The following is a 13,422-nucleotide window of genomic DNA, read 5'->3' on the forward strand; positions in this document are numbered from 1 at the left end:
ATTTGTTTGCTTTGCAAACACGTTATTTCTATTGCCCAAACTCTAGTTATTTCAATCCTTTTTATGTACCTATTATTCTCTGGCTTGTGGTATTTTGCAAAATATACGATCAATCATCAAAAAGCCATCGAATTTAACTTGGTAATATTTTTAAAATGAATCGACCGATCTCGTTTTTATTGCAGCAGTTGTTGCTTTTAGGCCTTTGTTCCATAAACACAATAAAAACAACACACCCATTTCGACTCCATTTAGAAAATTATACGATTATCAGGGCATATTTGAGTAAACTTGGATAAGGGACGATTTTGGCTCAATGATGAATTGGATTGTTTTGATTTCCATTATATTTTGAGATTGTAGTAAAACAATGGAGCGTTGTTCAACACGATGTCAAATGAATAAAAATAAACATTACCGGTAAAAATAGTTACTTCTTCTATCAGAAGCAAGCCCAGACTCGTATTCGATAACGTTTATTCAATTGTGGTGATAAGAAAACAAAAATCTAACCGTTAAAAAGTTGCTGGTCTTTTTATGACCTTTTTCAAAAGATGATCAATTTAAATGAAAACAAAGCAGAAGCTAAGCTAAGTAAGAAAACATTATAATCATAACAGGCTGTCAGGTTGAAATCAAAAATACTTAGTCAGTTATCCGCAAAGCACGAGTACCCATAATAGAGGAGAGATCATCTGAAACTGCGCCTAAAATAACGGGCATTCATGCTCGTTCTCTATTTTAATGGTGAGACGGTCGTATGAAAAAAACATATATATGTACTGTTCATTTTGACTTCCGCTACAATAATAGCATCCCGTGATGCCTTTATAACTTCATCTGCTTCATTGTAATTTTTTACCTGTTCCTCCAAAGGGAGGAAAGTCGAATAACAATATTGAATGGGCATCGGGTTGGGTCCATTCCTTGTTTTACCTCTTCTATATTGACACACCCTTTGCAAGTTAGGGAGTCTCATTTCCATCCTGGGGGAGACAGAAGCCAGTACGACTGCTTAATCATACCACGGCCTCTCGTCCGTCTACCAGCCCATTTCGGGCATTGAATTAGTCAGCCAGTTATTTGTTTTAGATACATGAACTTAATGACGGAAGACGAAACCGGCCAGCGGCTTCGTGAACGAGGCGCACTTCTCACCACTCCAGTTCATCATGCGGAATTATATCTACTTAAAACTGAAACCTAACCTCAAATCTATATCCATAAGGAAAATGTTCCAACTTACCCAAAGTTTGTCACCATCCAGGGCAGCCCTGTCACTACAGCCAACATGCCTTGTGGCAGCCAAATTTGACCCACCATTGGTTTTCAAGTTGCTGCCATGGTACCCGCTTCACGCCATTGGTTTGTGGCAGCTGCCATGGCTTGACCACAGCGGCCGTGGTTTGGAAATCCCACCATGGTTTTGCGGCAGCTTCAGACGCTACAAAATACTTAAAACTGCACTTGTCGTGAACCACCATGCGGCTGGTGAAGCAATACCCTCGCACATAACTTATCCCCCAAGAGAAATCGAACCCCAAGTATATTCACGTTACGCATAGTCCTATCCCTTCTTATTGTACCCAAAGTCCCACGTACTTCTTATCAGAATACAATCCAGGTTATGCCATTTAGTCACTGCAGATAAGACGAAACAAACAGAGGTTGAATATTGCACAGTGATGAAAGCAGACAATAAAATTCTAAGGATCACAAAAGATCTTAACAATAATGTACAATAAAGCAATGGAGTACCGAAAAGATGATGAATGCTGGTCAAAGATTGTGAAATAACTATACGGGTACAATCTTAAGACGAAAACATGGTTTCGGAAAGAAAGTCATAACTGTTTTGCAACAAAAACTAAAATATGATAGAATTGTTGTATGCCAACAGAGAAAACGATAAACACAAAACGTATGATAAGTAAAATAGATTGCAAGGTTGTTGGGACATTTGAAAGATAAATGAAATTGTCCACTTCATCATTTTTTCTTTGTTTTCTTCTTTTTCTTTTGTCCACCAGATGCACCAACAACAATATGACCGCTCTGTTAAATGAATATATATATGGGTGTAACATAAAAATGGCGAATGATCGAAGTGTATATGGTTCTCCTACATCAACTGATTGTAAATATTCTTATACTTGGGAAATGTCCTTGCTAGATTTAAACAAAGTAATATGATTGTTCCGTCAACGGCTTCATTACAAAACTTCAATTCAATTGCATATGCAATTAAATTTATTGGTTTCACCCGCAAAAACAATCGGTAGTAAACCTGCTAGATTAGCATAAAATTTATATTCCTAAAGTATTTCATAAAAAATACCGTACACCTGTGGTGTGTGTACCAGGTTAGGGGTAGGCCATAAGTTTATTCCAATTTTCCTTATTTTAGTTCTATTACAAGTTCGGGAACTGTCTGTGTTAGCCAAGTGAATATACTCCCTGCCCATAGATTTAAGTCCCTTTACACAACTTGATGTAACGTAGGTGAACAAAATAAGTTACCTTCTTAGTATACAAATTTCTGGAGCGCCAAAAATACTGTGTAAGCACTTCAACATTAGTTTCAAGAATATTTTCACTGTGCTGTGAGATGCTTCTTTTTCTTATCAATAATTTTTCCTAACCTTGCATCGAGCAAGCATAATCGTGTTTGCATTTACCTGAATTTCTTCCCTTGTTTCATCATCGGCATCTTCAAGTGTTTTCTGAGCTTCAATATAAAACATAACATCACGCAATTGCTCTTTTAAATCATCAATTTCCTTCTGTTGAGTAGTTGACAACCTTTCCATTTTATCTACTTTCACGCGCCATTCTTTCTAAAATAAAAACTAGATATAGGAATGCACAAACATAAATACCAAAAAAAGAGTCTGTTAACAATACCATCGTTCATGACAATTGATAGAATGACATAGAATTCCTTGTAGTTTTTCTCAAGGTCACAGGCATTTACCGTATTTTACAGACCATAGGGCAAACTTTGAATAATTTTCCCCCCCAAAATCGATTGTGCGCTTTATAAGCCAGTGCGCCTAATGTATGGATCAGGTAGTTCTTTATGCCAATACCAGTTGCATCTTATAGCGTTATGTATGGATAAGACCCCAATCTAAGCAATTCATTGAGGGTGTGCCTTATTGTTCATTAAATACGATACTTAGAAGAAAAAAATTCAATTCAAAAGCGAGGCTATGTATACAGGACGATGTGATACCAAGAACCACCATCATTACTCGTGGGGGCTCGATTGGTGAAAAAAAACTGTTTATGTAAATGCAAAAAAGGAGCACAGCTTTGTCAGAATTTGAGCCACAGTAAGCTCGTGGAATCATGGCAATAAAATATTTTAAATGAAAATTCAAAATTAATAATTTTGATTAAACCTGATTTTTTATCAATCCTTTGTTTAGTTCTTTCTCTGTTGTGAGTTCTTTCAGTGATGATGCATATTTTTTTGCTAGTTGTTCATTTTTCTTCACCAGCAAAACCTTTTCTTTGTCCAAAACTGTTAACTGAATAAATGGGAACATGTTATCCACAGCTAGATAAACTACAACAAGCTTACATGAAACAGACCCATAATATTGTCGAACAAAGCGGTACAGCAAATAATGACATTGTAGATTCACCCCCATAAAGCACACACAAATAACCAAGTCAAGCCAAGTCTAATCGGCTTTACACTCCCCTCGGGATAAATATGTAAATCCTATCCTATGATATTACAATAGATTACGTGCCAGAGGTACAAAAATATATTCGCTATTTTTTATAATACAAATATACTAAATACATTAAGAATATCCTTTGCAATCATTTTCTATATTACAACTTCAATAACAGTTGCTGAAAATTTACCTTTTTATCAAGTTCATTGCACCTCCCTACAGCTTCAGATAATTGTTCGTGAGCAGCATTCCGATCAGTCTCTGCAATTTCCTCTACTTTTGATAATCTTTCTTCCCAATATTTCCGCTGAGAATCAAGCTGGCTTGTAAGTAGATACATGCACTGAAAAAAATACAGTTAGATTATTAATTAACGATTTTATATTGAAGATAAGACAAATTAGATAATTTCTAAGCAGAATATCAAATTTAAAACTTGATTAGTAGGATAGAATTCAAATATTTATTCCAGGGGAGAGGAAAGCCTATGAGACAAGTTAATCATATGGCGAACCACGACCTCTCGTCCGGATACATGTATGGTCGCAGTCCATGTATGGGATTATTTAGCTAGTTTTCGGGAGCATGGACTTGATGGTGGAGGAAGTCGTAACCGACCAGCGGTTTCGTGAACCACCCTACAGTGGCAGGGAGTCCAGCAATCCTCTCGCACACAACTATCTCCACATGGGATTCGTTCCTGCGAACCCACGAATTCGCAGGTTTGAATCCTGTGGGGGATGATTATGTTCGAGAGGATCGCTGGATTCCTAGCTACCATACAGTAGTTCACATAACAACTGGTTGGTTACAGCTTCCCCCGTGCATTCGAAACAAATAACTGTTTAGCTATTCCCAAACCTAATATCAACTGGTTACCCGCATAATAGACCCTAGGCCGTCTTGTAAGCTTTCTTTTCCCCTAACCCATGAGATAAATATGAAAATCATATGAGATACCTCAAGCTGAATGGCTTCAATTTTTGCTTCTCTTTCATCAGAACCACAATTTTGCTTTTGTTCCACTAATTTTCCATCATCTTTGTTCTGGAATAATCTGTGGACAAAATAATCTGAAAAAAAATTAATAAAATAATTCATTGTAATAAAATATTCATTGAATTCACAACTTACATGCCATGAACACACTTCAACCACACATGGAGGACAATACAATCTTTCTTTATGTACAATAGTGGGCGCTCCAGAAATGTGTGCACCGATAAGGGGGTAACTAATTTTGTTCACCTACTTTACATCAAGTTGTGTACTGTAAAGGGACTGAAACCTATGGGCAGGGGGTATATTCACTTGGTCAACACAGACAAGTTCCTGAACTTGTAATAGAACTAAAATAGGGAAAATCGGAATACAATTATGGCATAACCCTAACCTGGTGCACACACTACGGGAGTACCCAATAGTGATGAAGCCACTCATATAATTGTTATAATATAATCTCATGTTAACCTAATCCCTCCTTTTACAAGAATACTGACTGAAAATAGCATCTGTATAAGAACTGGGTATTTAATGAAAATGTACGGTAATATGTTGAGTTTTACATTGAAATCACAGTTAGACTTTCGAAGTGGTTTTTATTACGGTAAATTATTTTTCGTAAAGTTTATTTAGTAGTAGCCTATATCCCAGGCAATTCCACCTAAATCATGAAAATCAAAGACAAAAACGGGGCTAGTTTTATTTTATATCAGCTAGAACAGAGCAATTTATGACAGATTTCGAAAGACTGGCTCAATCACCTAAATGACATATCAAGAATTTTTTTTTGCTGTTATATACTAATCACAAGAAAACAGCCTGCCACATATTTTTTGAGAAAAAAACAACAACCAGATTCAAAACACACCAGGTCGCATAAACATACTTAAAAGGCAGATTTCTGTTAGTAAATATTGTTTGGCTTTCATTTTTTGTATTTGCATGATTCTATGTTAGACACTCTCAGAGGTGACGCTGCTCGATAACCATAACTGGTTTATCGCGTCTCCCTCACACTGAAATACATTATTTTTGTTTTACCTCATTGTTTGTATAGGTTCGTCTTTTCGCTATGTGAAAAAATAAACTACTGACTGACTGACTTGTTAACTAAGACAGACAGACCATCTAATTCAAATAGCTAATATTTCACCAACCTCCAGCATAATCCCACACTCTGTTATCATTCAATGCCATAGCATAATTATGATGAGTTTCAAGGTAATGTTGTTGTGCATGTTCTGTTGTATATCTACCGCAACCCACATGACCACATATCAAACAAATCCATAAGTCTTCAACGCTACCACACACTAAACATTTGTTATCTGTACGTGGTTCCGGAGTCTGTATATATCTGCATACTGGACAACTGAAAATCAATTGAAATGAATCAATATATAGGGTGGTCGCTAGAAAAACAGAATATTTGTCAAAAAAATATTTATTTTTATAAACGATGATTCGAACGATATCCTGGAACGATATCCCACAAGTTGAACGCTTCAAAACGCTACACGAGCTTAGAATTTTAGATTAAGACACTGCTCTGAAGTGCACAGATGGCATTTTGGGTATCTGTGAGTGTAATATAACATATGCCTTCAAAAATCTTTGTAAAAGTTATTCTTTGTAACAATAAATGGCTGTTTGACAAATTTTCTGTTTCTCTGGCGAACCCCCCTATAGTATCTTATCATTCACGTTGTACTACCAGAATTAGCATTAACAGTACCAGACAATGTGCGATTATGTACATACATGAAATGGGTTCGATCATAGTTGTGTTAGGAACAGGATGGTCATGACACCTGCAGTCACTTCGCATGAGTTTGCAGGTTTGAATCCCATGAGGGAAAACTATGTAGGATTGCTGGACTCCTCACCTTCATAGATAGGTTCAAGTAACTTCCTATTGATTATGGTTTCCTCCACCATCAAGTCCATGCATCTGAAATTAATACCTACTTAACTGTTCCCATATACTCGACATGGATTGGTGAACAAAAAAATATTTGCCACTAGGGATGGGCAATGTGGAATAATTTACTATTCTAGAATATTCTAGAATAGTTGAATCGAATCCAGAATACCGAATCCTATTCTATTTTTTATTTCCTAATTACAAATGTATTACTTTCTATAAATGTATTATCTATTTGAAAATGTCCTGAACATTGGATTTCATTTGATACTAAACAGGCAGTTCCCAGGACAATAAAATTTAGGAATATTACAATATTTTTTGCCTTCAATTATTCCAAATGTATGTAATCCCTAAATACTAATAAATACTGATATGCTAAATTAAGACACGCTTTACACACTTTAATAGTAAGCGGTTAAATACAAAATAGACATGAAACGGCGTTAAATCATTATTAATGTAAGTCTGCCGAGTATACTAAAACATACCCGCTGAGAATTAATTAGATGCTGAACCAGCGTGTGGCCACTGCAACCTATGCGCCGTTGTAAAATATAAAATTTAACCACTATCAATTAAAATCAACCTTTTATTCTGTGAGAGCAAGACACGTAAAACCAAGTTCCCGTAAACGCGATTTCGTACTTAGTTATTAGGTAATAACATCTGAAGACGAACTCATTTTCTATGATTATCGTTACATATCATTATCTACCCAGACTTGGCCCTACTCAAATTCAATACGGGACTATCTTCGCCAGATGCGGCAACTTTTTTCAAAATTCATCGGCGACTAAAATACTACAGACTCGTCTATCTTGAACGATTTTGAGAGTGAAATTTAAATGTGACAGTTGTTCGCGTTTTGCGATATAACTTTGTATTTCGGAAAATGGTATAATGAAATCGTAAATAATATTTGATCTAAATTAATGGCGAGTAATGTTATATCATTTAACGCCTGGCTTTTGGTTTACGTGCATCATTTTTTTGGGAAAACTCGTAGGTCGCGAAAAATCATTTAATTTAAAATGAGGCAAGGCACGTCTGTAAACAATTAAAGATTGTTGCATTCAGATTATCGGAATATCACCAGTAAGTCGGCACAAATAACGCTAGCTAGATAGCAAAGAAGGAAAACACAAAAATGGTGCAATAACGAGTCCTCGCCGTGAGGTTATATTACTGACTTCTTGTCCTGAATATGCCGATTGAAATTTTTACAGTGTTTGATGTTTACCGATTTACGGGTTCTTTGCGAGCAGACGCAAGTTTAATTAAACGAGAGAGATTTCCACGCGAGAAAAACGCTCGTCTATAATTGATAAATTAGAAACCCGAAATACAAAAATTGACGCTTGGCGCCGGAGAGGCGGAAACCGAATCCTGTTATCGGATCCCGTTGGATTCGAATACTTTGGGATTCGAATCCTCCGGATTCGGTATTCTATATTGCCCATCCCTATTTGCCACACTTTCAAACTTACTTTAAAATTGACCAAATAAAAGATAAATAATATCTAACAATTCAAAATTATAATCTTACCATAAATCTTCCCACTTCTGCAAGCAAGCTCCATGAAATGAATGATTACATAAAATAGTTAAAACACCACGAACTGATTCATCCATTCTTTCCAAACATAGAACACAATCAGGTAATTCAGTGCTATCATGTATTGGTAATAAACCTGTTGATTCACTTGCTGGTTTACCCGTATCATGTATAGAAGGTAATGCCTCAATAGAAGCAACAAATGCCAGATGACAAATTTCTTCTTCTGTCAAAGAGCTGAAATTATTACACAATTAATTTAATTGCTCAAAATACTGTTATTTGTCAACAAAAAATCGGCACTAATATAATGCACGGAAAATTTATGGGTAATGCTGAGTATTTACCTAAAATTCGGGTACTCCCGTAGTATGTGTACCAGGTTAGGATGAGCCATAGTTTTATTCCGATTTTACTTATTTTAGTTGTATCACAAGTTAGGGGACTGTATGAGTTAGCCAAGTAAATGTGCACCCTGCCACAGATTCAGTCCCTTCACACAACTTGATGTAAAGTACGCGAACAAAATTAGTTACCTCCATATTGGTAGACACACTTCTGGAGCGCCACTATATCTACCGTAGTTTATATTCTATCAAAACAGCACAAGGGAAAAAAATTCTAAGTTATTCAGTTACCTGAACGGGGCATTGTTGTATGCAAGATAAAAATTCTTCGTCGCCTTTTTAGTTGAGAAAGTAATCAATGCCATATATTGGTTTGGTGTTCGATCTCTTATGATTCGAAGACGTTTAATTGTATCACAAAACCCAGCAGTGAATTCAAGAATTGCATGAGCATCAACAGTAGCAGGAACAGATAACATACATAATGTGTTGGTTGGTGGTGGTGAAAGCTCTTCACTGACTGTCATGATGTAACTGAACATAAAATTCATATAAGAAACGAAACACATTTCCAACAGGTTGTGGAAAGAAATTCCTGTATATTTCATATAAACACTCTAATTTGAGTTGTTCATAATCCTCATGAACTGAATCGCAGGGAGTTCACAGACTTCCAATATATTTTCCATAATTTGTGCAGGCTTAAAAGTATTCAACATGAGCCTCGTATTCCGATTAATTACACCTTACAAATTTTTTATCTGAATTTTACAATTTTTACAGATGAACAATCTACTGGAGCAATTATTTTCTGTCAATACAATACCTAGCACAGACCCTTGCAAGTCTGAAGTCTTAGAAAATTATCAAGGCGCTCCCAGCTCAATATCTTGAAAATTTGTGCCAGAAAAAGCACTTATGCAACAGTTGGCACATATTATAAAGGGATGGGATTACACCTGCCATTGCACCTCTTATCACCCTGCTTGGGTTTGCAGGTTAGAATCCATAGGGAACAATTATGTACAGAGGGATTCCTGAACTCCTAATTGACACTGGGTGGTTCAAGTAACCATTTGTCAGATACCTCATCCTCTACCATCTGGTTCATGCCTCTGAAACAAACAACTGGTTAACGACTCCCCTGCCTGATGCAGACTGGTAACCAGATAAGAGATCACGGCGTCGCATATGATCAATCTGTTTTGTCAGCTTTCCTCTTCTCTGGGAAAAGTATAAAATACCTATTCTATGCTATATGAAAGGACATGAAGTTCATAACTTCCAAAACCCCAATGTCAAAAAATCGACCATTGATTCAAATTAGATATATAATAGTATACTGCATTTCTCAACCTACTTTGCTTTGTATAAATGTATTATCCCATGGGTTAGTTCAACAGCTGGATTTCCAGAGAAGTAAGGCATACTGGTGGTTTGTATTCCTGGTGATATGCAATGAGAAGGATCAGACTTGTTTCTGAAAAATAAAATTGTTATATTATTTGAGATAAAATTAGTAGTTGAATAACAAAATTAATATGGTGTGTATGAGTATTATATCTCCCTCTGCACACATACTCCTTCCAAAATCTGTCACAAGTTAATATTAGACAAGATCCGAAAAACTCAATATAATATATTGCTTGAAAAAAACAGTTGTGGCATAAAAATTTCTGATGTTATATATACTAAAGGTCACACTTATTTATACATCCAACACACAAAAACTATTAACGTTAGAAAAGGTTGAAAGAATACCTTGACAAAAAATCCTACATTTTGTTAATTCACTCATATGCACAAAACTAGATTTACACCAGTATTATAATACAAAGATTTCATGCAAATGATTTTGAACAACATACCTTCCTGATGGTGCATATTTCTCCAAGCTAGAAGAAGGCCTTGAACCGGTCGAAGAAGCTACAGCATCACTCATTTGCAATATTTCAGAAAGCTGAAAAATACAGATTACATAGATTAGAACACTCCAGCTACCTGCAATTTTACCAATAGCTACTGGGAAGCGCCAAACGTTCTTCACATGCTCTTTGTGCAATATGTCTACATTCACATTGTAAGTTGGAGTATTAAATACAAGCTAGTCAGCCCTACCCATATACCTCATGATCATCTTTAGAGCTGGAAATAGAATTTGAAGATCTTCTCAATAACTCTTTGGTTGCTTCAGTTACAACTTCTGCATAAAGTTTTCTGTCATCCAAGGTATTTTGTGAAACATCTGTCAACCTCCTATCCTTCTTATCCAGGTATTTTTTCGCATTTTTCCCTATTTTTATTTTTGTGTTGGATGAAACACCATTGGATGAAAAACCGTTGCTTTCTTCTTCAAATTCTGTCCAAGCAAAGCATGATATAAAAAAACATCAGTGAGCAAACTTGATTTTTAATAAATAAAACTCAAAAATAAAAGTAGAGAGAATCAGGAACAGAATAGTACGGTGGTTTCACGTAACCTCTGGTCGGTTATGGATTCCTCCAACATCAAGTCCATGCATTTGAAACAAATAATGGACTCACAAATTCCATACGCGACATGAACATGGTAACTGGACGATGGGCCGGGGTGCTCCATTTATGATCAAACATGTCTTATCCATTTCCTCCCCCCAAGATAAAAACACCGGTACGTAGTATGTGTACCAGACTAGGGTTAGGCCATAATTGTATTCAAATTTTCCTTCAATTTAGTTCTATTAGTTCGGGGACTAGCCAAGTGACTCCCGTTGTATTTGTCCCTAAAATTATGATCTAACTCTAACCTGGTACACATACTACGTTCCGATGTCCGTCATCTTGGTTCACATACTTCGGAAGTATCCCAAAAATATATATTTATCCTTTAAACAGTCACTCCACAAATTTTCGAAAAAGTAATCAATTTACAACACTGACTTGAAATTCTGTTTGCTCAATAACATTGATCTTGTATACCTTGTTGTACATCTTTGTTATCATATGTTTCCACATACAATTCATGAGGCATTCGTCTTCCTAATATTTTGTTAGCAACTTCTTTCCTTTCTGATTCAGTAATTCCATCTAAAAAAATTTCTTTAGGTTCTTCTGCTTTGGTTTTACTCGGCTCTAAAAAAAAAAACATTGATATTTAATGAGCAAGAATTTCAATTCTTTATATATACTAAAATCAATACTATGAAACCCAAAAATGTAACCGTAAAGAAAATTAGAAGCTAACAAGATTCATATTGAACACTAAAGATGGGAATAGAATTAATTGAGATCAAAGACATGATTTGGTAACTAACATAATATAACATCTCTTGACTTTGTTTACTAGTCTTAATTTTACTTTATGAAATATGAATCATAGTATGCCATATATCAGATCAGTATAAAATTGTATATATATATCGCCGGATGAGAACAGAACAGGCCTAAGTCACAATTTTGAGTTTTGAGAAAAACGCAAAAAACAATTTGGAATTTTTTTATCTTCGAATTTCTAGATATTCACACTTAGTAAAGTCCTGAGCTCTGGTTATTTTAATGTGGATGAGAATATCTTTGTAATCAATATTTTTTGGCACTTCAGCTTCAATTCCTTCCTGCCTTTTTTACCCCCATAAGAAACTTTGGCCCATTCTGTTCTCAACAACTTCTGAAATTTTTTGTATGGGATGCAAAGTAAAACAAGGTGACTTAGGCCTAAGTTGCACTGAACAAATTTTTAGGGATGTAAGTTTCGGACATTTCATTTCTGATGTTCATGCCCATCATATTGGAACTTAGGACTATCTTTTTTCAATATTTTGGGGTTTTGAGCCATGCTCTACAAGGTGGTGGTCTTGAAATCCTGAATTTCTCAATAATAAAAATTTTAGCTGGACTTAGGCCCATTCTGTTATTAAATATTTTAGGCCTAAGTCCAGCTAAAATTTTTATTATTGAGAAATTCAGGATTTCAAGACCACCACCTTGTAGAGCATGGCTTAAAACCCCAAAATATTGAAAAAAGTCAATTTTCCAAAAATGTGACTTAGGCCCCTTCTGTTCTCATCCGGCGATATGCATAATGTATTCAAAGTGAAATTTTTGGGTACAATATACTCAAAAATAACTCACTCATTGGCGAGATACTACTATACTCTGTTCCTGACAATGCTGTAGCATGAAACTCTGCAAGACTGCTATAGCTTTGAATTGTTTCAATGTCGCCTTTTTGAAGTTCGGCTGTAAATATATGAATATTATATACTATATAAAAAATAGTACAAAGAAAGGAGTTAGGCCTAGCAGTTTTTCAAGACAAAAATCGCAATTCAGTCTGCCAGAAATAATTCCTAAAAAAATAACAGTCTTGTCAAAATAAATTTATAAACATGAAAACTATGCAACAAGAAAACATTATGATGATGAAATCAACATATACGGTACCTACTCACATTGGTATTGTATATCAGGAATTTCAAATCCCGGAGTGACACTGATTCGAATGTGCACAGGACAGACGTTCATTGAAGTCTGCAGTTGCAATTCACTAATACTGTAATAGACTACTGTAAGAGATCATAAAAAAATTAGATCTTGCCGTGGTCCAGTAATCGTTATCTATCATCTGAGCGGCTAGATAAATTGTTGTAGCAGTCTCGCAAACCAATAACATAAAATTGTGCAAACTAATAGTTTCGATTAGTCATTGTTATTATTATGTATGTAACAAGGAACTGTCGAGACATCCAGAGGATTCCGTTTTTGATTAGTCATTACAATGGAGAAACTGTGAACTAAGTCTGTGGACCGTTTTTTCTAGAAAATTCTTTTCAGTCTGGCGCACATAATACTGGTAATTAAAAGCGCGATAACTCATAATAATAAGTCTGTTAGTTGATGGAAACATCCATTGGATAAGATTGC

The 13,422-nt window shown here is 35.5% G+C and overlaps 1 protein-coding gene across 1 annotated transcript; it reads right to left on the minus strand.

The window, feature by feature from the left end:
• Positions 1-1,619: 1,619 nt before the first annotated feature.
• LOC144425741 (BRCA1-associated protein-like) lies at positions 1,620-13,110 on the minus strand. Its single transcript, XM_078115308.1, has 14 exons — positions 12,951-13,110; positions 12,631-12,738; positions 11,479-11,631; positions 10,647-10,879; positions 10,389-10,480; positions 9,881-10,000; positions 8,812-9,054; positions 8,165-8,410; positions 5,849-6,063; positions 4,650-4,762; positions 3,880-4,032; positions 3,405-3,533; positions 2,679-2,837; positions 1,620-2,055 (listed from the first exon to the last, which is right to left on the minus strand). Exons 1-14 carry the CDS (start codon positions 13,021-13,023, stop codon positions 1,990-1,992), a joined length of 2,103 nt encoding a protein of 700 aa, XP_077971434.1. The 5' UTR covers positions 13,024-13,110; the 3' UTR covers positions 1,620-1,989.
• Between the last annotated feature and the right edge of the window lie 312 nt (positions 13,111-13,422).

This window comes from Styela clava, chromosome 8 (assembly GCF_964204865.1).
Source record: "Styela clava chromosome 8, kaStyClav1.hap1.2, whole genome shotgun sequence".
NCBI classification, from domain to species: Eukaryota; Metazoa; Chordata; class Ascidiacea; order Stolidobranchia; family Styelidae; genus Styela; species Styela clava.

What these genes read in the sequence shown, in the direction of transcription:
- LOC144425741 (XM_078115308.1), bottom strand. Translation starts at nt 13,023, where the DNA reads ATGAACGTCTGTCCTGTGCACATTCGAATCAGTGTCACTCCGGGATTT. An exon ending in TAACAAAGATGTACAACAAG is followed by an intron (nt 10,880 to 11,478) that starts GTATACAAGATC and finishes TTGCTTGGACAG; the next exon opens with AATTTGAAGAAGAAAGCAAC. An exon ending in AAATATGCACCATCAGGAAG is followed by an intron (nt 10,001 to 10,388) that starts GTATGTTGTTCA and finishes TTTATTTTTCAG; the next exon opens with AAACAAGTCTGATCCTTCTC.